The sequence below is a fragment of the Osmerus eperlanus genome, chromosome 7, assembly GCF_963692335.1.
Source record: "Osmerus eperlanus chromosome 7, fOsmEpe2.1, whole genome shotgun sequence".
Classification (NCBI taxonomy): Eukaryota; Metazoa; Chordata; class Actinopteri; order Osmeriformes; family Osmeridae; genus Osmerus; species Osmerus eperlanus.
In genome coordinates, this window is record NC_085024.1 from 3876101 (window position 1) to 3903507 (window position 27407).

Sequence of the window (27407 nt, forward strand, 5' to 3'; positions counted from 1 at the left end):
ACAACAGAGGAGAGGAGAAATGAGGATGGGAGGAGGGGGTAGACTACCTGAGCCCAAACTCTGCTGACTACCTCAGTATGCTGGGGGGACGGGGGGGAGGGGGGGGGGGACGGGGGGGACAGTGGTATTGCGTAATGGCAGAAACCCCCTAGGGAGCAGCCTATATGATGAAGGGAGACTGTTGGACTCCTGACACACTGCAAGCGAACACAGCCTTTTCTACAGCAGAGTGTCTTGCAAGCACACACACACTCTCTCTCTCACACACACACACACTCTCTCTCACTCACATATGCACACACACACTCTCTCTCACTCACACATGCACACAAACACTCTCTCACTCACACACTCACACACACACACACTCTCTCTCACTCGCACACACACACGCACTCTCTCTCACTCACACACGCACACACACACACTCTCACTCACACGCGCACACACACATTCTCTCTCACTCACACACGCACACACACACTCTCTCACTCACTCACACACGCACACACACTCTCACTCATACACACTCTCACACATGCACACACACACTCTCTCTCACTCACGCACGCATGCACACACACACACACACACACAGATACACACTCCCTTTCTCTCATGCCTCTCCATCATGCCTCTCTTTTACAGTATGAGAGTGCAGCTGATAATCTTATGAGAGTCCTATCGTGGTGATTCATGACCCAATAATCCATCCAGACCCTCAGAGGCTCACTTCTATAGTGTGAAAGCCTCGGGAACCTGGAAACTTCCAGCAGGTTGAGGCCAATCACCACCAATCCACTGGCCCCCTTCTCCCCTGGCCCCCTCCTCCCCTGGCCCCCTCCTCCCCTGGCCCCCTCCTCCCCTGGCCGCCTTCTCCCCTGGACCCCCCCTCCCCTGGCCCCCTCCTCCCCTGGCCGCCTTCTCCCCTGGACCCCCCCTCCCCTGGACCCCTCCTCCCCTGGCCCCCTCCTCCCCTGGCCCCCTCCTCCCCTGACCCCCCCTTCCCTGGACCCCTCCTCCCCTGAACCCCTCAGGAGCGGTTCACAGCCAAGGAGACCGACGTTCTCGTCAGGGCCGTAACAGATAGATAAGTGACATTGTATGGGAAAGGCAGAGCAGTTTTCTCATTGCACGAAATTGCCCGCTCATGCTGCTCATTCAAATTCTTATTCTTATTTTTATATAGCCTATCCTATATTTTATTTTTTAAATTGTTTAGTTCTTGGAATTAGTTTAACTATTGTACTTTGTTACTTAATTTAAGACCCGTATATGTTTATTGTTTGCACCTTCCTGCCACAGTAAATTCCGTGTTTGTGTAACATAGGCTACATGGCGAATAAACCGAATTCTGATTCTGATGGAGATGGGAGAAGAAACCCACCCAAATTAGCTTCGGTTAAACAGGCGTGGGAGAAAATTGCCACAATTGTTACAAATCATGTTCACATACATAGAGATTTCTCATGAAAATCTTTCTATAATCATTGAAGAAATGTAACACGCCATAAATCAAAACAATGTAACGTAGCTTTGCAGAAAGAAGACCCTGGCCTCGCCAGCAGTGTGCAAGGACCAAGCTTGTGCCCTTAAAATAGCATCTGAATAATGCGGCATTGACTTTAGACCACGTTTTTCCTGGTCTGTGGCGGAATTGTTTTTCGGAAACTGCAAAATAGCACCAGGGAACGTTTGCGCCGGAACACGCCTCCTTTTTCGCTGAACCGCCCACGGGAGCGCAAGGTCATTTCGACGTGCGTCTGTGGAGGGAAAAGTCCGCTTTGCGTCGAGTGCAAACTAGGAATGATACTTGCGTCGTTGACAAAGTCAATTGTGCTGGGTGCAATTTCGGGCCCAGAGAGAGATAGAGTGTGTGTGTGCGCGTTTGTCTGAGAGAGAGTGTGTGAGTGTATGTGTGTGTGTGTTTAAGAGAGTATGGGTATATGAGAGTGTGTGTGTATTTCTGAGATAGAGAGAGTGTGTGTGTATATGAGAGTGTGTGTGTTTGAGAGGGCTCTAATATCCACGGGCGCTGGGCAAACACGCTCAGTGCAAAGAGGCAACCATTATGTTTGGTCTCTGCTGTTTATTTTCTCAATTACGGCTGCTTACCCCTCGTCAGCAGCTCTGAGGTTAGGCACGGGGAGGGGGGTGAGGGGGGGGGGGAAGGGGAGGGGGGAAGGGGAGGGGGGAAGGGGAGGGGACTCCCCTGAGGGTCAGCAGCTTTGCTGGCGGATGCTCCCGCAGCATCACACAGGGACACAGTGACAGTGTGTTGAGAGATTAGCCCAGGCATGTGCGCGCCAGCCTCCGAGTGTGTGTTTGACTGGGGCTCTGGGAACTGTAATGTGTGAATGTGTGTGTGTGTGAATGTGTGTGTGTGTGTGTGTGTGTGTGTGTGTGTGTGTGTGTGTGTGTGTGAAGGTGTGTGTGTGTGTGTGTGTGTGTGTGTGTGTGTGTGTGTGTGTGTGTGTGTGTGTGTGTGTGTGTGCGTGTGTGTGTGTGTGAAGGTGTGTGTGTGTGTGAATGTGTGTGTGTGTGTGAAGGTGTGTGTGTGTGAATGTGTGTGTGTGAAGGTGTGTGTGTGTGAATGTGTGTGTGTGAATGTGTGTGTCCAGTGAATTTCATGATAAGACAGAGAATGCGTACAACTGGGCTCTGACAGAGGACCACCAAGTCCTCCCCATAGCCAGGTTCCCCTTCACACAAGCAGCACCCCGCTCACACACCCCCCCCCACCCCCTCTCCCCATGGGTCTGCAGAAGGAGGACCAGAGGCACACACGAACAGCCAGGGAACACACACACACATACCTGGAGGCCGAGTATACACACACACACACACAGGCGCTGTGGAAATATACTGCCCCCCAACACAATCACTTAGGCTGAGCCTTCATGACGTGGCTGTCTATAAACAACCCCCCGAATATACTGGAAATCCCCACGAAGAAACACACACATGCACACACACACATGCACACACACACAAGGAACTATTTCTGCTCGCTTCTGAAAGGGGTGTCGAGGGAATAGCCTTCTCGGTAATAGCAGGTCACGCTACACTCGAGCATAATTAAAAGCATTTTAAATAGCATGTTCTTTCTATGACCTTACCTGATGGTGCAGTGGGAAAGTCTGGACACTGCCTTGCTAGCTGTAAGAGCACAGCTCACCTATATCCTCAATCGAGGGTTTTCAAACCCCAAGTGTCACTAAGGAATGAAATGAGTGCCATCACTAGGAAGTGTGCTAAGAGGAGGAGAGGAGGTGAGAATGAAAGGATGACAGGAGAACTGGAAAGAGGAAGAGAAGAGGCGAAGAGAAGGATCGGAGGAGAGAGGAGGAAAGAGAAGAAAGGAAGAGAGAGGAGAAGAGAGAAGAGAGGAGAAGAGAGGAGAAGAGAGGAGGAGAGAGAAGAGAGGAGAAGAGAGGAGGAGAGAGAAGAGAGGAGAAGAGAGGAGGAGAGAGGAGGAGAGAGGAGAAGAGAGGAGAAGAGAGGAGAAGAGAGGAGAAGAGAGGAGAGCGAAGAGAGGAAGACAGAGGAGAAGAGAGGAGAAGAGAGGAGAAGAAGATGAGGAGAGGAGGTAGGAAAAGAGGAGCTGTTTGGTGTGTGTTAGGTGTGCGGTTGTTCCCATTTCGGAGTACACACAGGTGCACAAAGTCACACACACAAAGTAGATCAACACAAATGCACACGTGTATATACACATGCCACCTTTAACCAGTGAGATGCGACCAGGCAGAGTTTGGAGAAAACATTCAGATATGCATGGAGAGGGGGGGAGAGACATTCGGATATGCATGGAGAGGGGGGGGGAGAGACATTCGGATATGCATGGAGAGGGGGGGAGACATTCAGATATGCATGGAGAGGGGGGGGGGAGACATTCAGATATGCATGGAGAGGGGGGGAGAGACATTCAGATATGCATGGAGAGGGGGGGGAGAGACATTCAGATATGCATGGAGAGGGGGGGAGAGACATTCAGATATGCATGGAGAGGGGGGGAGAGAGAGAGACAGAGAGAGAGAGAGAGAGAGAGAGAGAGAGAGAGAGAGAGAGAGACAGAGAGAGAGAGACAGAGAGAGAGAGAGACAAGCAGTGATTCCCAGAATGTATCACAAACAATGAAAGGCAGCAGAAAGTGAAAGTATCCGGTTGAGGAGGAACACATACGGTGGTCGGCAGTGAGTCAGTCACAACACACGGGGCAGAACACACTACCTTCCCACTGAGGAATGCGTGGGTGGGAAATGGTACACACAAGGATGAACAACCCAGTGTTGCAAGTTGCAACAGCGATGCAACAGGGAGGTTATCAAAACATGACAAAACCTTTAACACACACCGCACGGAGGGGTGTGGTAGCCATGAAACCAGTCAAATCCCGCCTTCTATCTTCATGTGTGTGTGTATGTGTGTGTATGTGTGTGTGTTGAGTGTTGGTTATGTGCTAGTGTAAGTGGGGGCTGTATGTTGGGTGTGTCTGTTTGTGTGTGTGTTTGCATGTGTGTTGTGTGTGTGCCTCTGTGTTGTGTGTGTTTTCTGTGTCTGTTCAGTGTGTGTGTGCATGAGAGAGAGAGAGCTCTAGCAATGAAATACAATACCTTGCTTGCAACATCGATCAATAAGTATGCGAGCCATGCATCTGCGTTAAGATCTCTCAAGGCAAAAGGAAACCTCCCTAGCTAAATACATATTTATAGACTAGCATTAACGCCACACACACACACATAAAGTGAGGACTGATCCAGACAGTGCTAGGTTTAGAAGGTTAAGCCTGCAAGTACACATAAGGCCATTAATGAAAACAAGATAAAGTGCTGCCATCTTGATGCTTTGAGGGATACCATCCTCTCACCCAACCTACTCATCTCCCTGACCTCACCTCCACCAGTCTGCCTGACCACCAGGCCCCTGAACACCCCTGACCCCTGGCCCCTGCCCAACCCTGACCACCAGGCCCCTGAACACCCCTGACCCCTGGCCCCTGCCCAACCCTGACCACCAGGCCCCTGAACACCCCTGACCCCTGGCCCCTGCCCAACCCTGACCACCAGGCCCCTGAACACCCCTGACCCCTGGCCCCTGCCCAACCCTGACCACCAGGCCCCTGAACACCCCTGACCCCTGGCCCCTGCCCAACCCTGACCACCAGGCCCCTGAACACCCCTGACCCCTGGCCCCTGCCCAACCCTGACCACCAGGCCCCTGAACACCCCTGACCCCTGGCCCCTGCCCAACCCTGACCACCAGGCCCCTGAACACCCCTGACCCCTGGCCCCTGCCCAACCCTGACCACCAGGCCCCTGAACACCCCTGACCCCTGGCCCCTGCCCAACCCTGACCACCAGGCCCCTGAACACCCCTGACCCCTGGCCCCTGCCCAACCCTGACCACCAGGCCCCTGAACACCCCTGACCCCTGGCCCCTGCCCAACCCTGACCACCAGGCCCCTGAACACCCCTGACCCCTGGCCCCTGCCCAACCCTGACCACCAGGCCCCTGAACACCCCTGACCCCTGCCCAACCCTGACCACCAGGCCCCTGAACACCCCTGACCCCTGGCCCCTGCCCAACCCTGACCACCAGGCCCCTGAACACCCCTGACCCCTGGCCCCTGCCCAACCCTGACCACCAGGCCCCTGAACACCCCTGACCCCTGGCCCCTGCCCAACCCTGACCACCAGGCCCCTGAACACCCCTGACCCCTGGCCCCTGCCCAACCCTGACCCCTGGCCCCTGAACACCCCTGACCCCTGGCCCCTGCCCAACCCTGACCACCAGGCCCCTGAACACCCCTGGGAGAGACTAAACAACTTGTACACATACTGCCCATCATTCTCAGCCCCAGCCCTTGTTCAGTTCCCAGCCCTCACCCACCCTAAACCGAATCATAGCCATAGTCTCACCCCCAGCCCTAGCCCCAGCCTCCGCCCTAGCCCCAGCACTAGCCTCAGCCCCAGCACTAGCCTCAGCGCCAGCCTTAGTTCCAGTCCTAGCCCTAGCTTAAGTCTCAGCCTGAGTCCCAGTACTAGATTCAGCCTTAATCCTAGACCCTGCCCCAGCCCCAGCCCCAACCCTACCCCCTGCCCAACACATCAGGAATCCCCACGGCTGCCCTCAGTCGACACTCCCCCGACTCTCGTCCCTACCTGGGTGGGACCAGGGTGGCGGGCTCCTCCGGTCCTAGCTGGACCGCCGTCTGAACGCGACACCCCTGCCGTAACAGAATAGGCCCGAGGGGAACCCTGTTAGCTGCTGCAGGTTGGCGGAGAGAGTGCTCCGAACAACACAGTAATCATTAACCAGAGGCGGGGCCAGTGCTAGAGTTACGGCAGCCATGCCTGTCTGCTCGTGCTGCCCTGTGAGAGGGTGTATTACATAACCACAGCTGGCACCGAGCAGGGCTGGCTAACACACATCCATCCGGAATGATAAGGAAACGCCAGACAGAGATACTGTAGATATTAGTTTGTCCTTTCGGAAATTCCTTGTGAGGCGTACGGTTGTTGTGTGCCATACAGGCAGACGAGCAACAGACATCCACGACCACAAAAACAACATCAAACACCAGTCAACCACAGATGTACACACAACAACGTGTGCTAATAAGGTGCCAGATCATCACATCCACCTCTACAGGAGCAGCCAACACACTAGCCTTGGCCTGGGCCCTGGGCCTGGGCCCTGGGCCTGGGCCTGGGCCCTGGGCCTGGGCCCTGGGCCTGGGCCTGTAGGGACCAGTGGAGAAGGTTTCAGAGTGGTACTCGGCAGGTCAGGGGTCAAGCGACCATGTGTTTGTTTATGTGTGAATGTGTGTGTGTGTGTGTGAGCATATGTGTGTGTGTGTGCACTTGCACATCTGTGTGTGTGTGCATGTGTGTGTGAGGGCCTTGTTCCTGACTCTCTCGCCCTTTCTCCGCTCTCTAAGGGTTACAGTGCCTGTATTATTCCCTGGTGTTTCAGAGAACAGGATTAATGACCAGCGGCAGGGACATGAAACGGTTGTGTCCGCCTGTTTACTTCTGTCCCCGGGACTAGCCACGGGAAACACACAGCCTGTGTGTGTGTGTGTGTGTGTGTGTGAGTGAGTGAGTGAGAGACAGACAGAGAGACAGAGAGAGACAGAGAGAGACAGAGTGTGTGTGTGTGTGTGTGTGTGGGTGTGCGCGTGTGTGTGTGTGTATGTGTGTCAATGACCACTGGCAGGGGAAAGCAAGCACTGGCAGGACAATTGACAACTACAATGCCAACTATAAAAGCTATTGACACACTCGCGCACACAGACACACGCGCGCGCACACACACACGCACGGCGAACCCTACATGCACAGCACACAATTAGGTGTGTAAATCAGCCAGTCATCCCTCTCCTCCTCAACCCTGACTGAGTCGTCTGAGCTTGAAGTCCTGTACCAGCCCCTCACTGGTACCATACGTACAGTGAGTCATTGAAATGCAAAGACTTGATGCGCCGATACTTTTCCTTATTGTGAATTCAAGAACTGCAGTCCTTAGCCTCTCAGGGCGTTGCTGGACGCGGCCGGACGCGGCCGGACGCTGCAGGTCAGGACAGCAGAGCCGGCTTCGGCGGCCATCTTGGAGTCTGCACACCTTTCGGGCGTTCAAATCAGTATGCAGCCACCCGCTGGGCTACGGCAGTGTTTTAGAGATGGAAGGGAGGGTTGGTGGTGGTGGTGGTGGGGAAGGTAGTATACAAGGTGTGTGCGTGTGTGTGTGAGGGGGGATGAGAGGTGTTGTCAAGCGACTCTGCATTAATTGGCAGGAAATTGGCCGCTCCCATCTGGAGGGCTCTGTGAGCCAAGCAGGCAGGATCCGCAGGAGACGCAAACACACACACACACACCCACAGTATTACTGTACAGTATACCACAACCTGAACCTGCGTGAACCACCATACGTATTTACTGACATGATAAACTCAGTGACCTCCTCTCCAGAGGCCTGTGTCAGCACAGCACCACATGAATTTGACCTGGGCTCACAGGCTGGGGAAATGTCTACATTACAGCGCACCAACGGCCACTCAACAACCAGCCTTACAGGATCTGGAATTCCATCCCCAACGATGAAACTGGCCACTGTAATGACAGGCTCTAAAAATAATAACACATGAGTTTGAGTTTTATACCAAAGTAATGATGCTTAACAAGCCAGTATTCCCTCAGTGTTCCTGCCAAGTCACTACAATAAACAGCGAACCTAAACTCACCCCACGGACAGTGGTGGGACTCTACAGCCGTGCTGCTGGGAGCGCTCAAAGGCTCGTTCCCCGACCATCAAAATGATTTACGGTGATTTGGACCAGTCCTGACATCCCTGCCGTGGAGCTGGCCAGCTCCTCTCTGCTGGGGCTGACACGGCTGTCCTCGGCCTGCGCCACAAGTGGTCCCCCTCTCCCCCCCCCCTCCCCCGCCCCACTCCCCTCCAGCCCCCCCAGCACCTCCAGCCCCACTGGAACACCCGGCTCTGTGAGGCCGTCACTTTGTGCTGATTCAATAAGAAATAATTGCATATTGGCCTCTCTCCTCAGACAGCTCTCTCCAAAGGAGTCTTAAAAACGGGCTGTCCTGCAGTGGGCTGCGCTGGCCTGTACACTGGCCTCGACCCCTGTAGCATACCCTGCTGTCCTGGACTGGAGTCCAGCCCTGTAGCATACCCTGCTGTCCTGGACTGGAGTCCACCCCTGTAGAATACTCTGCTGTCCTGGACTGGAGTCCACCCCTGTAGAATACCCTGCTGTCCTGGACTGGAGTCCACCCCTGTAGAATACTCTGCTGTCCTGGACTGGAGTCCACCCCTGTAGAATACCCTGCTGTCCTGGACTGGAGTCCACCCCTGTAGAATACTCTGCTGTCCTGGACTGGAGTCCACCCCTGTAGAATACCCTGCTGTCCTGGACTGGAGTCCACCCCTGTAGAATACCCTGCTGTCCTGGACTGGAGTCCACCCCTGTAGAATACCCTGCTGTCCTGGACTGGAGTCCACCCCTGTAGAATACTCTGCTGTCCTGGACTGGAGTCCACCCCTGTAGAATACCCTGCTGTCCTGGACTGGAGTCCACCCCTGTAGAATACTCTGCTGTCCTGGACTGGAGTCCACCCCTGTAGAATACCCTGCTGTCCTGGACTGGAGTCCACCCCTGTAGAATACCCTGCTGTCCTGGACTGGACCACTGTAGTGTACAATAACACTGTTGAAGTGCAGAGGAAGCTGCATTAGTCCTTTGGTTTACTGTGCTGCCGTGTTGAGTAAGGCAGCAGAGATGACAAGACCTCGGTTCCTTGGTAGGGGGATTCATAAGGTTTCATCTGTGAAAACTGACTACCCTCTCCGCAGCTCTGTGTACTGTCAGACTGATGCTGTATGTTCTCTGTTGCCCTTCGACCTTTTCAGTGTGTTTCCCCTCTACTTTGTCATATGACCGGAGAAGGAACAACTTTGATCAGGGGAAGAAGGAGGACTTCAGTGACATCACAACCAGAATATTCACACACGCAGATGTATTTGATATTTCATGCCTGCATGGTAGCCGATGAGGATAGAAGGCAAGCCAGGTCAAGTCAGGTCATCACATTTTATATATATATGTACAAGAAAGACGAGAGAGAGAGAGAGAGAGAGAGAGAGAGAGAGAGAGAGAGAGAGAGAGAGAGAGAGAGAGAGAGAGAGAGAGAGAGAGAGAGAGAGAGAGAGAGAGAGACTGAACAGTAGTTATTTCTTTGTCCTTGCACGCCTCAACATCTGTGTCTGTCCGCGACTGCCGCGCGCAATAAGGCAGCGGTCTCTTACCAAACAAACAGATAATTCCTTAGCCCACTGGCCACCGCATATCTAAGAGTAGACCGTCCGGCGGATATCTTATCTTCCATAGACAGTTTAGAGAGAGACTGCTTTATAACTCAGAGATGTGTTGATGCGCAATAACGTGAGCATAGCTGCGTGCATAAACAGATGCCCGGATTGCTAAACCAAAACTAAATGAAAGGTCGCTTAAAAAGTATGATGTAATTAATTTTCTGTGAAATCGTCAGTCGGCATACATAATCTGTCCTATTGAGACATGTCCCGATGCTAAAATAGGCAACATGTGACAATTTTCCGTTCGACTGAAAGCCGAGTAGTCTACAAGGTGATTAATCAGATGGTGAACGACTGGAAAAAAAGAATGTTTGGTGAACGCTGGCCAGGATTTCGGAAGGTATGTGCGCTCTAGGTTTTAGTTCAGTCCCACTATGTAGAATTAGGTTGCTGTACGATCGAAGAATCGGCTGTTCTCAGAACTCCTAGTGCAAACCAACAACACACTGTATTCGCGAGTAAATAATCTCGTGAATTTACCCAAAACTGTAATAAAACAATCAAATGAATCCATGTCTCTGACAAAATAACAGAGTGACATAATCTGCTTTCAGGTGGCACAAGTGTCTTATATGCTTGACTACGCATATCTGTCGTGGCAACAGTTAAAATGTACACAGTATAGGCTACTTATATTCAGACCTGACGTCCTCAAGTTCACATTGGTTTGAAGTCATTTTCAACAGGGCGGTATAGTCTCAGAGTTGGACTAGGCAACATTATTACAAAACTGAATTACATATAGAAACATATGCAATACAGTACACTTATACGTATAGGCTATATAACTTTACTGTCAGAGTAAAATAGTACTTACGGTTTCTATTCTGTGCGTGTTGCAGCCATTTATCCTCAAGCGAACGGGCCAGAAGACCGCATTTCCTGGAATGTTTCGCTGAGTGTAGAGCAGAGCTGGCGCGAGTGCTCCTTGAAACCAAACTGAAAAGGTTAGCTACATCTCCCCCTCTGCGTTGACAAACAGGGGGACTACAAACGCCACTTTCAGCTGATCAGCACAACAAAAACACCATCTCGCTCTACGCAAGGACTCCTGGCCACCGCACCAACCCACACGAGACGTACTGAGGACCCCGCCCCCTTCCCGTCTTTCTGTGGAATATTAATATTTTAACATTAATATTAATGAGGTTGTGCGCGCGAAAGAAAAGAATGATTGGTTTAAAAAAAACTGACTAGTTCCTGATCAGTCCCTTCCTTCTAATTCACTATGGCCGCAATCATGTGACGTGACGACTGTTAAAAGTGCGACGTTCTGTATTCATTGGGTAAAGAAGCGGTTTGTTTTTTGAAAGACATGTAACGGTTGCTGACACACCTTAATAGACAGAACTCTCTTGCCGCCATACTAGTCAGTTTATGGCAAGAGTGCGCGGGGATACCACAGGAAAGCCACCTCTGAGATGTAAGAAGCTCTCGACTTAGGATACACACACAATCCAGTCTAGGACTTCATCAAATACTGTCCCAGCTGTCCAGCCAGAGGTACACAGCTTCAGCCACACAGTTACGGTGACTGTACCTGGGACTCTGGGAGGAGGAGAGCAGCCAGCAGCAGCTGACTCAATGTCTGTCTCTTCTGGCCAGTTCAATCCAATTAACCCAGCAGTCATGCTAGCACATTGCATAACCCACAGAGGGACTGTGGCAGGGGTCAACCACGGGCTCTGGCCTCAGATCAATATCCCAGACTGGGGGTCAGTCCAGCATAGGTAGAACACACACGAGGAGTTGAGAGAGAGAGAGAGAGAGAGAGAGACAGACAAACAGGAAGTGTGAGTGTGTCAGTGTATGTTTGGTTAATTCTGTTTGCATATATATTTGTGTTTGTGCATGCAGCATAGGTTGTCTATTGTTTCTTTGTGTGTGTGTGTGTGTGTGTGTGTGTGTGTGTGTGTGTGTGTGTGTGCGCAAACCCAAACAGCGATTTGCACTTCAACAGCCGTCTGACCCAGAGATAAGAAGATACACAGTTACCCTGGAAACAATGTAAATGATGAACCGGAAATTCCGTGTGTGTGTGCGAGAGCATGTGTGTGTGCGTGTACGTTCCTGTGTGTGTGCGAGAGCATGTGTGTGTCTGGAGGTGACATTTAGTCATTTAGCAGACGCTCTTATCCAGAGCGACAGGGTGACAGGGACATTTTGGGTTTGGAGGTGACAGGGACATGGTGGGTCTGGAGGTGACAGGGACATTTTGGGTTTGGAGGTGACAGGGACATAGTGGGTCTGGAGGTGACAGGGACATAGTGGGTGTGGAGGTGACAGGGACATAGTGGGTCTGGGGGTGACAGGGACATGGTGGGTGTGGAGGTGACAGGGACATTTTGGGTTTGGAGGTGACAGGGACATAGTGGGTGTGGAGGTGACAGGGACATAGTGGGTCTGGAGGTGACAGGGACATGGTGGGTGTGGAGGTGACAGGGACATTTTGGGTCTGGAGGTGACAGGGACATGGTGGGTCTAGAGGTGACAGTCATGGTGGGTCTAGAGGTGACAGTCATGGTGGGTCTAGAGGTGACAGTCATGGTGGGTCTGGAGGTGACAGTCATGGTGGGTCTGGTCTGGAGCTGACAGTCATGGTGGGTCTAGAGGTGACAGTCATGGTGAGTCTAGAGGTGACAGTCATGGTGGGTCTGGTCTGGAGCTGACAGTCATGGTGGAGTCTGGAGGTAACAGTCATGGTGGGTCTAGAGGTGACAGTCATGGTGGGTCTAGAGGTGACAGTCATGGTGGGTCTAGAGGTGACAGTCATGGTGGGTCTAGAGGTGACAGTCATGGTGGGTCTGGAGGTGACAGTCATGGTGGGTCTGGTCTGAGGCTGACATTCATGGTGGGTCTGGAGGTGACAGTCATGGTGGAGTCTGGAGGTAACAGTCATGGTGGAGTCTGGTCTGGAGCTGACAGTCATGGTGGAGTCTGGAGGTAACAGTCAGGGTGGGTCTAGAGGTGACAGTCATGGTGGGTCTAGAGGTAACAGTCATGGTGGGTCTGGTCTGGAGCTGACAGTCATGGTGGAGTCTGGAGGTAACAGTCATGGTGGGTCTAGAGGTGACAGTCATGGTGGGTCTGGAGGTGACAGTCATGGTGGGTCTGGTCTGGAGCTGACAGTCATGGTGGGTCTAGAGGTGACAGTCATGGTGGGTCTAGAGGTGACAGTCATGGTGGGTCTAGAGGTGACAGTCATGGTGGGTCTGGTCTGGAGCTGACAGTCATGGTGGAGTCTGGAGGTAACAGTCATGGTGGGTCTAGAGGTGACAGTCATGGTGGGGTCTAGAGGTGACAGTCATGGTGGGTCTGGTCTGGAGCTGACAGTCATGGTGGAGTCTGGAGGTAACAGTAATGGTGGGTCTAGAGGTGACAGTCATGGTGGGTCTAGAGGTGACAGTCATGGTGGGTCTAGAGGTGACAGTCATAGTGGGTCTGGAGGTGACAGTCATGGTGGGTCTGGTCTGAGGCTGACATTCATGGTGGGTCTGGAGGTGACAGTCATGGTGGAGTCTGGAGGTAACAGTCATGGTGGAGTCTGGTCTGGAGCTGACAGTCATGGTGGAGTCTGGAGGTAACAGTCAGGGTGGGTCTAGAGGTGACAGTCATGGTGGGTCTAGAGGTAACAGTCATGGTGGGTCTGGTCTGGAGCTGACAGTCATGGTGGAGTCTGGAGGTAACAGTCATGGTGGGTCTAGAGGTAACAGTCATGGTGGGTCTAGAGGTGACAGTCATGGTGGGTCTGGTCTGGAGCTGACAGTCATGGTGGGTCTAGAGGTGACAGTCATGGTGGGTCTAGAGGTGACAGTCATGGTGGGTCTAGAGGTAACAGTCATGGTGGGTCTAGAGGTGACAGTCATGGTGGGTCTAGAGGTGACAGTCATGGTGGGTCTAGAGGTAACAGTCATGGTGGTGTCTGGAGGTGACAGTCATGGTGGGTCTAGAGGTGACAGTCATGGTGGTGTCTGGAGGTGACAGGGACACATGGAGGGACACCACCTCACTGACCAAGACCCAGTGGTGCTCTAAAGGTCAATGAGCATCAGAGATCTCAGGTGTTGATTCATGACACGCAACCCATGCACACAGGCGCATAGAAACAACAAACAGCCTGACCAGTCAGCACATGTAGTATGTAACACACATAACACAACATGTAACAGGTTTATTTCCGAGCAATTAGATGAAGGTAGGGAATAATTCAAGTCATTCAGGAAGCTTAAATGGTATACTGTTCATCCTGATTTTCTGATCTATCTTCTATCTGCAATTTTTTGATGTCACATATACTGTATATAAACAGTATTCACATTATTGTTAAAATTCTATTTATATTTTTTATATAACATTGTAAAATGCAAAAAGGATTGTCTCGCTGAGAAGGCTCAGTGCATCTGCACCTAGCATGTTCAGTGTCCTCAGAGTTGAGTTCACGCCAGCAGCACATCAGCCAAGTAGGAGAGACATGCGCAGGTAAGAAAAAGAGAGGGAGGGAGACTAGGAAGAGAGGAAGGGAGGGAGGGAGGCCCACAAAGAGAGAGGGGAGCAGCGCGAGACAGGGTGAAAGACAGGTCTGGTGGAACGGGGGGACACAGAGTGGTGCGAGTTGGCCGTGTTTCTCCCGTCCAACTCTGACTGCCTTACGTAACCAGAGCAACCTGGCACCCGTCTCACAGCAGACGTCGGCTGCGCTGCCTCGTTATATAACCGCATTAGCGGAGGGGAGCATGCGCATGGGCCTGCTCTCGCAGCCTGCCAGCCTCCTTGCGAGGGAGAGGGACTGCACCGCACTGCTGCAGCCCGCACTCACCCCCCCCTCACACACTCTCTCTCTTTCTCTCACCGTCTCTTTGTCACGTTTACCGTCTGTCTTTTCCTGTCTTTGTATTTCGATTTTTCCATTTCCCCCCTCTCTCTGTCCTTCTGTTTCCCCCTCTATCTCTTAATCACTCCCCCTCCCTCCCTCCCTCCCCCTCTCTCTCCCTCTCCATCCCTCCCTCTCTCCATCCCTCCCTCCCTCTCTCTCTCTCTGAGGAGGCAGACCATGAGAGTGTAGAGGATGCAGACACAGGAAGATGGCTTGAAGAGCCACACACGGAAAGATCGCAAAGTTGTTAAGTTTGGCTATGGGGGGAAACACCTCTGGAGAAGGCGATAGACCCCAACCACCAATCATCAGACCGCTCCCATCGCAGGCCCTACAGCGTCTTCATCCTGGATTTAATGTTTGGTAAATGTTTCCAGTGCGTATATGCCAGCAGGGTCCAGACTCAATTAGCTTCCATGCATGCACAGCATAATTCACTGTGCCTGGATCACACACTTAAAATGCGATTATACCTTAGACAGGCATTTCCAGTCATTGTAGTAATCAGTGCTGGTCAGCTTAGAGGCTGTTTGGAGGAGTTCTCTCATGTAGAGGGGAGAAAGGGGCCCAGCAGCCAATGGGGACTTTGTAATTAACAGCATGTAATTAACATCCATGCTGGTCGGCTGAACACGGCTGTTTCACCCGACGGTTCAATTACCAATATATTATAACACCCCAACTCTCATTTCAACGACAAATTACACCCATTATCAACCCAGGAAATGAAGGTGAGATTGGTGCCAGCTTGTTTAATAGCTTGTTTGATAGAGGAGGTGCCCTGAGGAGAAGGGATTCCATGTGAACCTGCAGGTCCTCCAGGACGCTTGCTTGGCCCCCCTAACTCTGGCCCCGTCAGTCCTGTGGAAGCATGTCGGTCCAAGGTGCTGCAGCCGTGGAAGACGCCCGGTGTGTTGCTGTGTGCTATGACGGGTTCTAGGTGTGTTTTGGGTCTTTCTACGGGGCGATGAGCTGACTTCTCTGTTGGGACAAGGTGTTGAGAGGGAGCCAGAGAGAGAAAACCACTGTAACACTCACCTGAATAGAAATATAGTAAATACAGGCAGAGATGTACACACGCTTAGTGGCCAGATGTGAGTAAACATCCAGAGTACGCAGACACGAGTAAACATCCAGAGTGCGCAGACACGAGTAAACATCCAGAGTACGCAGACACGAGTAAACATCCAGAGTGCGCAGACATGAGTAAACATCCAGAGTGCGCAGACATGAGTAAACATCCAGAGTACGCAGACATGAGTAAACATCCAGAGAACGCAGACACGAGTAAACATCCAGAGTACGCAGACATGAGTAAACATCCAGAGTGCGCAGACATGAGTAAACATCCAGAGTACGCAGACATGAGTAAACATCCAGAGTAGGCAGACACGAGAAAACATCCAGAGTACGCAGACACGAGTACACATCCAGAGTACGCAGACACGAGTACACATCCAGAGTACGCAGACATGAGTAAACATCCAGAGTGCGCAGACATGAGTAAACATCCAGAGTACGCAGACACGAGTAAACATCCAGAGTACGCAGACATGAGTAAACATCCAGAGTACGCAGACACGAGAAAACATCCAGAGTACGCAGACACGAGAAAACATCCAGAGTACGCAGACACGAGTACACATCCAGAGTACGCAGACACGAGTACACATCCAGAGTACGCAGACATGAGTAAACATCCAGAGTGCGCAGACATGAGTAAACATCCAGAGTACGCAGACACGAGTAAACATCCAGAGTACGCAGACACGAGTACACATCCAGAGTACGCAGACATGAGTACACACATAGCAACTGTGCTCTCTTTCTCACCTGGTGAGGACACTGGCGAGAGGAACACTGTGTACAGGCCTGTGTAAGTCAGACCAATGTAGGACGGCAGGGAATGGGCTCGGAAAGCAGCTGGTGAGACAAACTGAAGCAATTAGGAATGGAAAACCATGGGGTTAGTGAAGAGGACTGGGTCATAAGGTCTGGATGAGAGGATCTTTCTGTGTCGTTCACATGGGCACGCTCTGTGTACTGCAGAGGGCAAGGCGGTAATGTGGAAAGTGTGTAGCGGAAGGGCCCAGTGGACGTTCCGCTACCTGGAAGTGTGCGTGTTTGGGTGGGGGTGCGTGTGCGTGCGTGTTAAGTGTGCGTGTGGGCGCATGTGTGTCTTTGAGCGCATGTGTGTGTGTGTGTGTGATGATATAAGACCTGACAGACCCCCTGTCCAGCTGACCCACCAAGCAGGGCTAACTGTCACGCCGGTGTGCACCTCCTCTGAGAGACAAGACAGGACTTCCACTCTGCTGGTCACACTGGGTCACCAGCTTCACACGCAGGCCCCGAGTTCATACCCAAGCAGACAAACATGCTCGCATGCACCCCTCACACCAGTAACCCTGCACCCCCCCCCCACCCCCCCCAGCATGGCACTGTTCCATACGTACCGCATCGCATGCTGCCATGGTTCTGTGACAACTTTGTGATAACACTGTTTAGCTATCTCTGTGTCTGGGGGGGGGGGGGGGGGGGGGGGGAGAGAGAAGCTGAGCCACAGGCAGGAAGGGGGGGGGGTGAGTGAGGATAGAGGGAGTGGGTGAGGTGAGGGGGAGACAGGCAGGGAGATGGTGGTGGTGGGGTGAGGTGATGGGGGGGAGGGGGGGGAGTGTGACAGGACTCTGGGTGTCCAGACTGTTCCAAACTGTGCCAACTTGGAGCGGCCAAATGCAACAGGCCCTGTCTGCCAGCGAGGTGAGAAGGTAATAAGTCATCCAGAGGGATCACCCAGTCCCTGTGACAGACCATCCCAGAACAGAAGCCTCTGCTGGGGGCAGATATACCCTAGAACCAGCCTGGGTCCGGACAGACTCCTACCTTGCACAAACATATACTGCTACCCTAGTGGTTTAGTGGAGATGGCAAGACAATTTGGCCAGACAGTGAAATGATTTGATGAAGAAGCACTATCTCAAGCTTTCAGTAATAAAAAAAATTATATATATTATCCTTGCATGGAAAGGTAGACCACTTAAAAGTATGTGCATTGTTCGCACACCCATTTAAAATGGAGAAGTTTGTGACTTCTGTTCAGGAGCATTTGCAGGTTGTACCGTAGGTTACAACACATCATACCAGCGTAGCACAGAGGCCCATGTGGAGGGCCAGCTGTGAATGACACGTTGGGTGTCCCCGCAGCCCCTCGTCTCCCCCACACTAATCTCTGTCTGGGTGCTGTCGGAACCCCGAGGTCCCTCACCACTGAAATCTGATGGGAATGTTATTGCCAGACCCTGCACCCAGATAACAGCCGCGCTGCTGCGAGAGAACTGCACAAGATAACAAGTCAGCCGGGGTGAAGAAAGTTGATGACTCCAAACACATCGACAACATGAAAACATCACGAGGGGGGCCGTCGTGATGGCCAGGGCGGGCTAGGAGGCAGGAAACAGCCCCTCTGTCTATAACCGCAGGCAGTGTTGGTGAGGGCAAGCTTTATTAAAAAGGGAATCTCTGAATGTGGAGCCAATGACAATTCAGATGGGGTTTGATGAAATTCATTCACTGTCACATCCATTTTTTTCTCCCTCATCTTGTTTTTGCAATTAGATTTGAATAAGAATGTTTTTTATTGGATACCTTATCTTGGTTTGTGTTCATTATTGTTTCTCCATTATCAATTTGGGCAATCAGATCATTGGAGGATCTTTAGTTCCACCTAGTGGGCAATGATGGACAAAGCAAATCTCTGTGAAGGAGGGATTAGGCATCCATAATGGTTCTGGTAGAACAGATATAAGACTGTCAGAAGATAATTATTCACCAGCATGGAAACTTTATTTAAGAATAACAGATTAGATAAGAGTTCCTGGATCCTCTCTGAACACATACAGTATATCTTGCACATGCAACCACAGCTCCACCTGCACAGAAGGCACTACTGACCTCCCAAGGTATTGTACGGATTATTTTAGACTGTGACTGAAGGCACATTGGTTACAGCATTGACACTTCATCACTCAATACTGAAGAATCATCGCTCAAATCGATTAACTCATCCTTAGAGCAAACCCCAACAGGGTAGAAGATATTGTCACGATGCTATTTACAAATCACGAGGTGAAATTCCAACGTACACCTTCAAACACTTCCATCACAATACTCAGCAACGTGTCACAGTACAGCAAGTTCAAGTCCTGAACATTGATGGATAACTGACATGCAGGAGATGATGGAGGCAGAAACTGAACGAGACTTCTGCCAGTACTCACATTGTCTTACTACCTGCAAAACTAATATCTATCCTATTTCATCTACCCTGCCACATCCAGAGACGTAAACATATGAATCAACCGCTGTGAAATGTTCCAATTTCAGAGAAATTCCCAACAACAAACTATTGTGGATTATAATGAGCTAAGTCACAACACCGACATATCCATGTTCAAATGCATTGTTACATTAACTTCTGCTTACAAACATATATTTTGAATTTGTGCCAAACAGATCCACACACACACAGACTCATTGCATTAACACACAGAAAAATAAATAGAAAAAAACCTTCTGACTTGGGGCATGGTGAGGGCCAGAGATGGGGCATGGTGAGGGCCAGAGATGGGGCATGGTGAGGGCCAGAGATGGGGCATGGTGAGAGCCAGAGATGGGGCATGGTGAGGGCCAGAGATGGGGCATGGTGAGGGCCAGAGATGGGGCATGGTGAGGGCCAGAGATGGGGCATGGTGAGAGCCAGAGATGGGGCATGGTGAGGGCCAGAGATGGGGCATGGTGAGGGCCAGAGATGGGGCATGGTGAGGGCCAGAGATGGGGCATGGTGAGGGCCAGAGATGGGGCATGGTGAGGGCCAGAGATGGGGCATGGTGAGGGCCAGAGATGGGGCATGGTGAGGGCCAGAGATGGGGCATGGTGAGGGCCAGAGATAGGTATGCTTCAGGGTGGTGACAGACAGGGTAAGCATCGGTCAAAATATGGGTACCCCATGCTAGAACGCCAGAATCCAGGGTTAGTTATAAGGACAGAGGAACAAACGTCCATTAGAGTCCTCGGGTGGCAGGATCTTGCATCTAGAAGCATGTGTGTAGTGTAGGGGGGTGGTTGCTATGTTCACCAGGGGTCTGTTGAGGTACCCCTCCGGGGCTCTGAGCTGTGGCGTACGTCTCAGGGACTAGCGAGAGAGCAGAGCGAGGACAGGGAGCCCAGCGGAGGGGGTTAGGGTGTGTCGCCCGGCCCTTATCTCCCCCTCACACACCACCTCTCTGGGGCTCTGCACGGGGTCAACCTGGAAGCCCCAACGCTGGCAGAGCTCTCAGCCAATCCATGGGCAGGGAAACCTGACCACCATGGACTCCGACATATCACAGCCTAGATGTACAGTAAATAGATGGTAGCTCCCTACCCTAGCTAGGTGCCACAGATGTAGAGTAGCTAGGTACCCTAGATGTAGAGGAGCTAGATGTCCTATATTTACAGTAGCTTGATACCCTAGATGTACAGTTGCTAGATAGGACCATAGATGGTACTGCAATAAGATCCATATCATAATATCTAGTAGGTGCTATATGTCAGAAAGGTAGGGAGGATTTAGTGCAGGTTATCATTGGCAAGTGTTATAACTTCATTTTGTGGCAAGATGATTATCAAAATCCCCTTGACATGTCTAAATCGTACAACGTATCAAGACTAAATTAAATATCACAAAATATGACACACAAATACAAAGAAAATAACAAAAAGTAACCAAAGACTAGCCAAACAGAAATGTATTAAGACAATCAATAAAACAACACGTCGTTGCATACATTTAAATTCCAAATCCCTTCACATGAGACGGCAGTGAAGCCTCCAGCCTCCAGCCCGGGGTCACGCCCGCTCAGCTGAAGAAGTCCCGGTCGGGGAACATGAGCGGGGCAAGGAGGGTCCAGAGGTAGAGGCCCAGACCCAGCCAGCTGGAGCTGATCTTCACCCACACCGCGGGCATGGAGCTCTGCATGGCCTGGGTGCTTGTGTCTGGTCTGGGGTGGAGGAGGGGGGAACAAGGGTGGAGGAGACACACTAAGATGGTGCGAAATACATGAAGTCACTTTCGCACTTCGCAGACCTCCAAATATAGGCAAAGTGAGGGAATTGGTGGTGTTACAGATGAAATGGCAAACAAGAAAAGTAAACAACTTCATTCCGTAAGCATCTGGAATTAAACTGTCAAAATGTATTCTTTTTTCTAGTACTAAATCTGTTCCTCGGGCCATACATGCTTGTGAATCCTTCAGATGTGTGTGTGTGTGTGTGTGTGTGTGAGAGTGTGAGAAACGTACTGCCCCAGTTGAGTATGTGAGGAATTTACTAGCCCCAGGTGAGTAAGTGTGTGTGTATATAACTTACTGGCCTCAGGTGAGTGTGTGTGTGTGTGTGTGTATGTGTAACTTACTGGCCCCAGGTGAGTGTGTGTGTGTATATAACTTACTGGCCTCAGGTGAGTGTGTGTGTGTGTGTAACTTACTGGCCCCAGATGAGTGTGTGTGTGTGTGTGTGTAACTTACTGGCCTCAGGTGAGTGTGTGTGTAACTTACTGGCCCCAGGTGAGTGTGTGTGTGTGTGTATGTGTAACTTACTGGCCTCAGGTGAGTGTGTGTGTAACTTACTGGCCCCAGGTGAGTGTGTGCATGTGTGTGTGTGTGAGGTACTTACTGATACCAGTTGGTGAGGGTCATCATGATGTAGAGCGAGGCCAGGCAGAGGCTGAAGTGGAAGAAGGAGTAGTTGTAGGTGACGGCCTCCTCCTCATCGTCCACGGCCCTGCGGAGGCCGTCCTCCCCCACCTCCCCCCCACTGCCCCCGGAGCCCCCGCCCACCTCGGTATGCATCAGCTTGTTCACCTGGCTGTTACTGGACGAACGGATGCTGGACGAGGGGGAAGGAGACAGAGAGAGGTGGAGGGAGGAGAGAGAGAGAGACATAGAGAGAGAGAGAGAGAGAGAGAGAGAGAGAGAGAGAGAGAGAGAGAGAGAGAGACAGAGAGAAAGAGAGAGAAAGAGAGAGAATGAAAGACAGAGACAGAGAGCGAGGTCGGGGAGGCAGAGAGAGAGAGGAGACAGACAGGAGAGAGCATGAGAGAGAGAGAGAGAGAGAGAGAGAGAGAGAGAGAGAGAGAGAGAGAGAGAGAGAGAGAGAGAGAGAGAGAGAGAGAGAGAGAGAGATGGAGATAAGGAGGGGAGGACAGAGGGAGGGTGGAGAGAGAGAGAGATACAGAGAGAAAGAGAGAAACAGACAGAGGAAAGACAGAAAAATAGAAAGAATAGGTTAGAGCGAGCCAGAATGTTCCGGAACAGATCTCTCAAGGTCTCACCACAACAGATGTTTAAGACACCGAGGACTGGGATCAGGGATCTGTTAGAGTACCTGGCGTAGAGCGTGCAGAACAGGAAGATGATCAGCCCCACAATGCCCTGTCCGTCCCACCAGCGGACGGTTTCTGCCGGGGCGCTGGGGTCAAGGGTGATGGTGGTGGTGTTGGACACCAGACTCAGCAGGCTGGGGTTACACTTACGGTCTTAAAAACACACACACACACACACACAAGATTATCATATGATACACAACAATACAATAATAATGAATAACATAACACCGACAGCATTGAACAACAGTAAGTATTTAGTGGTGAGGACTGCAGAGTTCTAACCCTACTACATCAACACAGGGCCAACTAGTGTTTACACAAGACATGAGGGGCAGGATGGTGGGGGGGGGGGGGGTGTGCCTGGGCTACCTGAGCAAAACAATCACAGCACACAAGCCAGGCGTACTGGGTGGGTGAAACTGACTAGCGGAGGGCTGCAGCTCACACACAGTAGCGTTACGGCTTTAACAGCAGGCTCACCAGAGCAAAGACAAGGCTGCCGTGGTGAGGAGGGCAAAGATGGGTCAGGAACACTGGAGTGAGATACAGGCCATTCCATGGCTCTAACCTCTGAAACAACGTGTTTGAACTATGCTCTCCTGGTCTTGAATATCCGCTGTGCTCTCCATACTGTATGCACCGTTTTGGATCAAGTCGTCTGGTAAGGGGCATCCCGGTGAGACACCAGATAAGTGCAGGCAGAGGCCTTACCGCAGAGGAAACCGACCTTGGCCGTTTGCTGCATGACTCACCCCCTTCTCTCTCCCTGCCTTTCCTGACACACTTCACTTTAAAAAAAACTGTCCAATGACGCATGAATCATGAACAAAAAAAAAAACATCTGCTAAGTGATTGGATGTGAAGGTACTGGGAAGTCCGTGGACTCTGGCGGAGCGGGGCGGCTGAGAGGAGAGGGACGAGGCTCACCAGGGTTGTTGGTCATGGCCGACCAGGTGACGTACATGGTGTAGAGAGAGATGAGGGAGGCCTGGAGCAGACCGGACTGGGGCTGAGCCTCCTGGAACACACGCACAGTTAGACACACACACACACACAGTTAGACACACACACAGTTAGACACAAACACACACACACAGTTAGACACACACACACACACACACACAGTTAGACACACACACAGTTAGACACAAACACACAGTTAGACACACACACACACAGTCAGACACACACACAAAATCAAACACACACAGTTAGACACACACACACACACACACACACACACACAGTTAGACACACAAACAAAGTCAGACACACACACAAAATCAGACACACACAGTTAGACTCACACACACACACACAGTTAGACACACACACAAAGTCAGACACACACACAAAGAACTTCCCAACTGTACGTATGATAACCATGGTCACCATACAGAACAGCCTGCACCCCGTCATTACAGAGTGATGTGTCAGCACCTGTACTCTGGGCAGGACGGACACCACGGAAACGATGATGCTGAAGATGAGGTTGAGGCTGATGAAGACCTTGTGCTCTGTGCAGCCGTCCGGCTGGGTGTAGTACACGTAGAACAGCACCACAGCCGTGAAGGCCAGGGCGTAGTGCAGGATGGTGAACGACAGCAGGCCTGACACACACACACACACAGTCTGAAACAAGCTCAGAAATGGCTGTGCCCATGACTAAAGGGTGTATAATAATTGTGAATGAACATGCTACTGTCACGCAAGACAAATGTCAGACCTTGTCTGACTATAAAGTCACTATTGTATCATATTGTCTCGTCTCATATCATATGTAATCTCGTCTCATCTCATAGCTCAGTGGTGGAGCATCTGACTGCAAATGCAGAATGTTGCAGGTTCAAATGTCCGTTGCTTGTACGTTATGAGAAAATACCTCACCAGCAAACCAGCAGTTCTTATTGCCTTCTTCAGCATTGCCCACCCACACCTTGTTCCAGGAATGGGCAAAGTCGATGAGGAGGATGAGCTGAATGATGATGAAGAGGAAAGACCCCACCATACCAAAGTAAAACCACACTGGAGAGGAAGGAAGACAAGAGAGACAGATCCATACAGTATTCATCCTCCCATGCCTGTGGACACACGGTGGTGTTCCAAGTTCCTGTGTCCTTGAAGGCCTAACAGAAACCCGATGGCCAACGGGAAATGATGCTGACAGGAAGTGATGTCAAATACAAACAAGGCCTGGACAGCCAGAAGAGCACAGTACCAGTGTGGAAGGTTCCGTCAGGAATGAAGAACGCCCCCACTGTGATCCCGACCAGGATCAGAAACTTGAAAAACCAGAACCTGGGGAACAAACACAAGTTTAATCACACGCCGACACAGTCTGACATAGCAAGCTACTGTGGATACTATTATACATGACGAACAGTCATGATCATTGAGAATATTCATGTTTACATAGCAGACTCTGTTATCAAAGTGACGTAGAGGGGGAACTCTTGATCTACTCTACCACTGAGCTAAACCCATTCCCAGTACAGTAACAGGCCAGATTTTCTTTTCTTCTTTTTTTTAAACTTTTTGTATTTTCTTTGTTTGATAGAATTTTTTGCATTTTCATCCTCAAAGGACAGTTCCAGGTAAGTGTGACAGGAACGGCAGAGGAGAGAGAGAGTGGATGACCTGCAGCAAAGGGCCCAGGTCAGGTTGAACCCCGGGCCTCTGCGGTCAAGCCTCAGCCTGCATGACACGCGCACTCACCCGGTGAACCACCAGGGAGGAAGCCCCTGGTGTACTCACCAGGGAGCCCCTGGTGTACTCACCCATTCTGAACGACGGCTCGCGGGTCTCTGCTGCTGCGCACGCGCACCATGATCACGGAGAAGAGGAAGAAGAAGCAGGTCATGGCGAAGCACATGCGGTACACAGACTTGAAGCCCACGATGGCGTCACAGTTGACGTGGTTCTCGATGCCCGGTATGGTGCTCCCGCCCTGACAGAAACCGGGGATCTGCAGGCGACACGGAACCACCGAAGATCAGTTACTTGAGAAGATCGTCATTTGACACACACGGTCGCAGAAAGGGGGCGTTGCGGGATCATGCAATGCTACCAGAAAGCCATTCAGAGGTAATAATAACAGATCAAGTTCTACAAATAATAATAGAAGAGACAAGAAAAATGCTTCAAACGTCAGGGTTGTTCACTCCAAAGTTTACACTCCAACCCCAGTTGTGACAAACAGGATGCAGCTTGTTCTTAGAACCAGGTGTATCTGGTATCAGGGTGCGGATTAGGAATTAAAAGTCAAACGCACGACATCAGACTCCAGAAACTGGAGAAAGTGTCACCTCCAGGAACCGGGTTGGCCAGCCCTGCTGCAGTGCAAGGCAGGCCCGGGGGAAGAGTGAGATGTGGGGGGAGAGGCAGGGAGGATTACTCACTTTCTGGAGCTGGGTCTCCATGCCCGGGAGGATCATGATGATGGACACCAGAGTGCCCAGCAGGAGGAAGAAGGAGAACACCAGTTTGGTGACGGTGGAGTTGTTTGAGGAGGGGCAGCACCCACAGAGGAGGCATGGGGCCGAACCACACAGACAGGAAGCCTGGCAGGGACGACAGAGGGGGAGGAGTTAAGTTGGGTTGATATTTTGTTGTTGATGTCGTTATCTTGGCCAGGTAAAAAGGTGTAAAAGAGATCTTGCATCTCACTGGGACTTCCTTGGCAAATACATGTAAAAAGGTTTACTTTGAGTTTAGTATACCATGTGCCGTGGAGCAATGCGGAGCAGAAATAAAGAAAAAGATAACATTGCTTTTTCTTGCGGTGGAAGTTTGACAGAATCGATCGTTAAACTGGTTAAATGTCATTCATACTCTTAGTTATTAAACAGAACAACCATTACACCAACATAACCATGATCTTTGACACACAAACATAAGACCATAACACAAAACTATGAGGCCATGAATCAGATGGCATCAGAAGTAGCGCACGCCCAAACAGTGTCTCACATTTCTGATGACTAACCTATCTTCAGCTTCGATATTTAAAGGAGTACCCTGGAATTTGTATCTGGTCTCAGACAATATGAATCACTTGGACAGCTAGTGACCAACATGAAACCCACAAATTAACTCTTCCCAGTAGATAAGATCTCATCATATCCTAATGTACACACCTTTGTGGGTCTCTCTCCAAGTCACAGGGTCATCAAACCCCAGGAGATGACCATCCCAAATGGTCACCTGTCCCACTTGTCATTAAGCCCCACTCAGTCTGTGACCATATGCCTTGCTTTCTCACAGACAATTCAAGACATTCCAATCCAACATTAATATGCAACAATCAGAATTTCAAACTGTTTTTTTGCCTTCACATTCTCAATTGGCTTTTGCCAATTGAGAATGGCTACCTCATGACAGACTGCAGTTTCATAAGCTTCAAGCTAGTTTGTAAAGTAAGCAGAGAAGAAGCAGGTAATATAATAAAGAAACTAGGTCAACTAACTGACCTTTGTCCCTTTTGATTGAAAAGACAGTAATTATGAGTAACTTAATTGTAATCTAGGCAAATAATCTTGTGACAACAGTAAAACCCACTCTGCTTGATTTTCAAATCTAATTTATTGTTCAATTAATCGTCTCTGAACCATTTTTGAAGTAGCTACCCATTTTACGTAATAAAAGATAATAAATGAATAATCTCTTCCCATTCCCTTCTTGCCCGAGTCCCAAGAATGTCAACACATCTAGTTATATGTATCTGAGCTCAGATGCAAATAAATAGTGTGACGAATACTTCCTTCAATGTTGCCAGATAATAATTAATCCAACACAATACATGACTTTGCTACTATTGGAAATCCGATATAGGGCATGAATACTTGCTATATAACTAGTCTAGCATACGCAACGGCCAAACTACATTATCAACAATTACAGTATTATTTTTGTTTAAAAAAAGGCTACAGTAGCAGCTAACGTAGCCTAAACTAGCCTACTAACCTACGTAAAGTAGCTTCCTAGCTTTAAACAAGTTGACCATAACATGCAAGTCAATCCCTGGTACTTACGCAGCTGGCTAACGAGCATAAGGCCATACAAGCCCCCATTTTTATATCGATAGGTTGAAACCAAACAGTTAGAAGTCGACGTCCTCAGCCAGAGTCCAGCCGTTGTCTGGCTAACCAGGTCATAGACTACAATGGAGAATGCGGAAGAAGACGCATTCTGTCACGCCCCCTAGCGTTCTCTTCTCGTTTT

At 50.6% G+C, this 27407-nt stretch overlaps 2 protein-coding genes across 2 annotated transcripts in view; both read right to left on the minus strand.

Moving 5' to 3' along the window:
- The window catches only part of LOC134024130 (transcription factor HIVEP3), a 55133-nt gene extending 44156 nt beyond the window's left edge, over positions 1-10977 (minus strand). Inside the window, exon 1 of the mRNA XM_062466582.1 lies at positions 10709-10977. The gene's annotated coding sequence lies outside the window, so the exon portion shown is untranslated. The remainder of the gene's footprint in view (positions 1-10708) is intronic.
- Positions 10978-18584: 7607 nt separating this feature from the next.
- Positions 18585-27397, minus strand: serinc2l (serine incorporator 2, like). The gene is made up of 10 exons (XM_062466586.1): positions 27218-27397; positions 25586-25747; positions 24965-25152; positions 24406-24485; positions 24075-24212; positions 23628-23797; positions 23115-23205; positions 22187-22337; positions 21476-21688; positions 18585-20802 (listed from the first exon to the last, which is right to left on the minus strand). The coding sequence occupies exons 1-10, from the start codon at positions 27254-27256 to the stop codon at positions 20661-20663; spliced, it is 1374 nt and encodes a 457-aa protein (XP_062322570.1). The 5' UTR covers positions 27257-27397; the 3' UTR covers positions 18585-20660.
- Between the last annotated feature and the right edge of the window lie 10 nt (positions 27398-27407).

Bases quoted from the DNA above. Each gene is read 5' to 3' on its own strand.
- serinc2l (XM_062466586.1), bottom strand. From the start codon at position 27,256: ATGGGGGCTTGTATGGCCTTATGCTCGTTAGCCAGCTGC. The intron at 25,153-25,585 runs GTGAGTAATCCT...TGTCGCCTGCAG, and splicing joins TGGAGACCCAGCTCCAGAAA to ATCCCCGGTTTCTGTCAGGG. The intron at 21,689-22,186 runs GTACTCTAACAG...CCCCTCGTCCAG, and splicing joins TTCTGCACGCTCTACGCCAG to CATCCGTTCGTCCAGTAACA.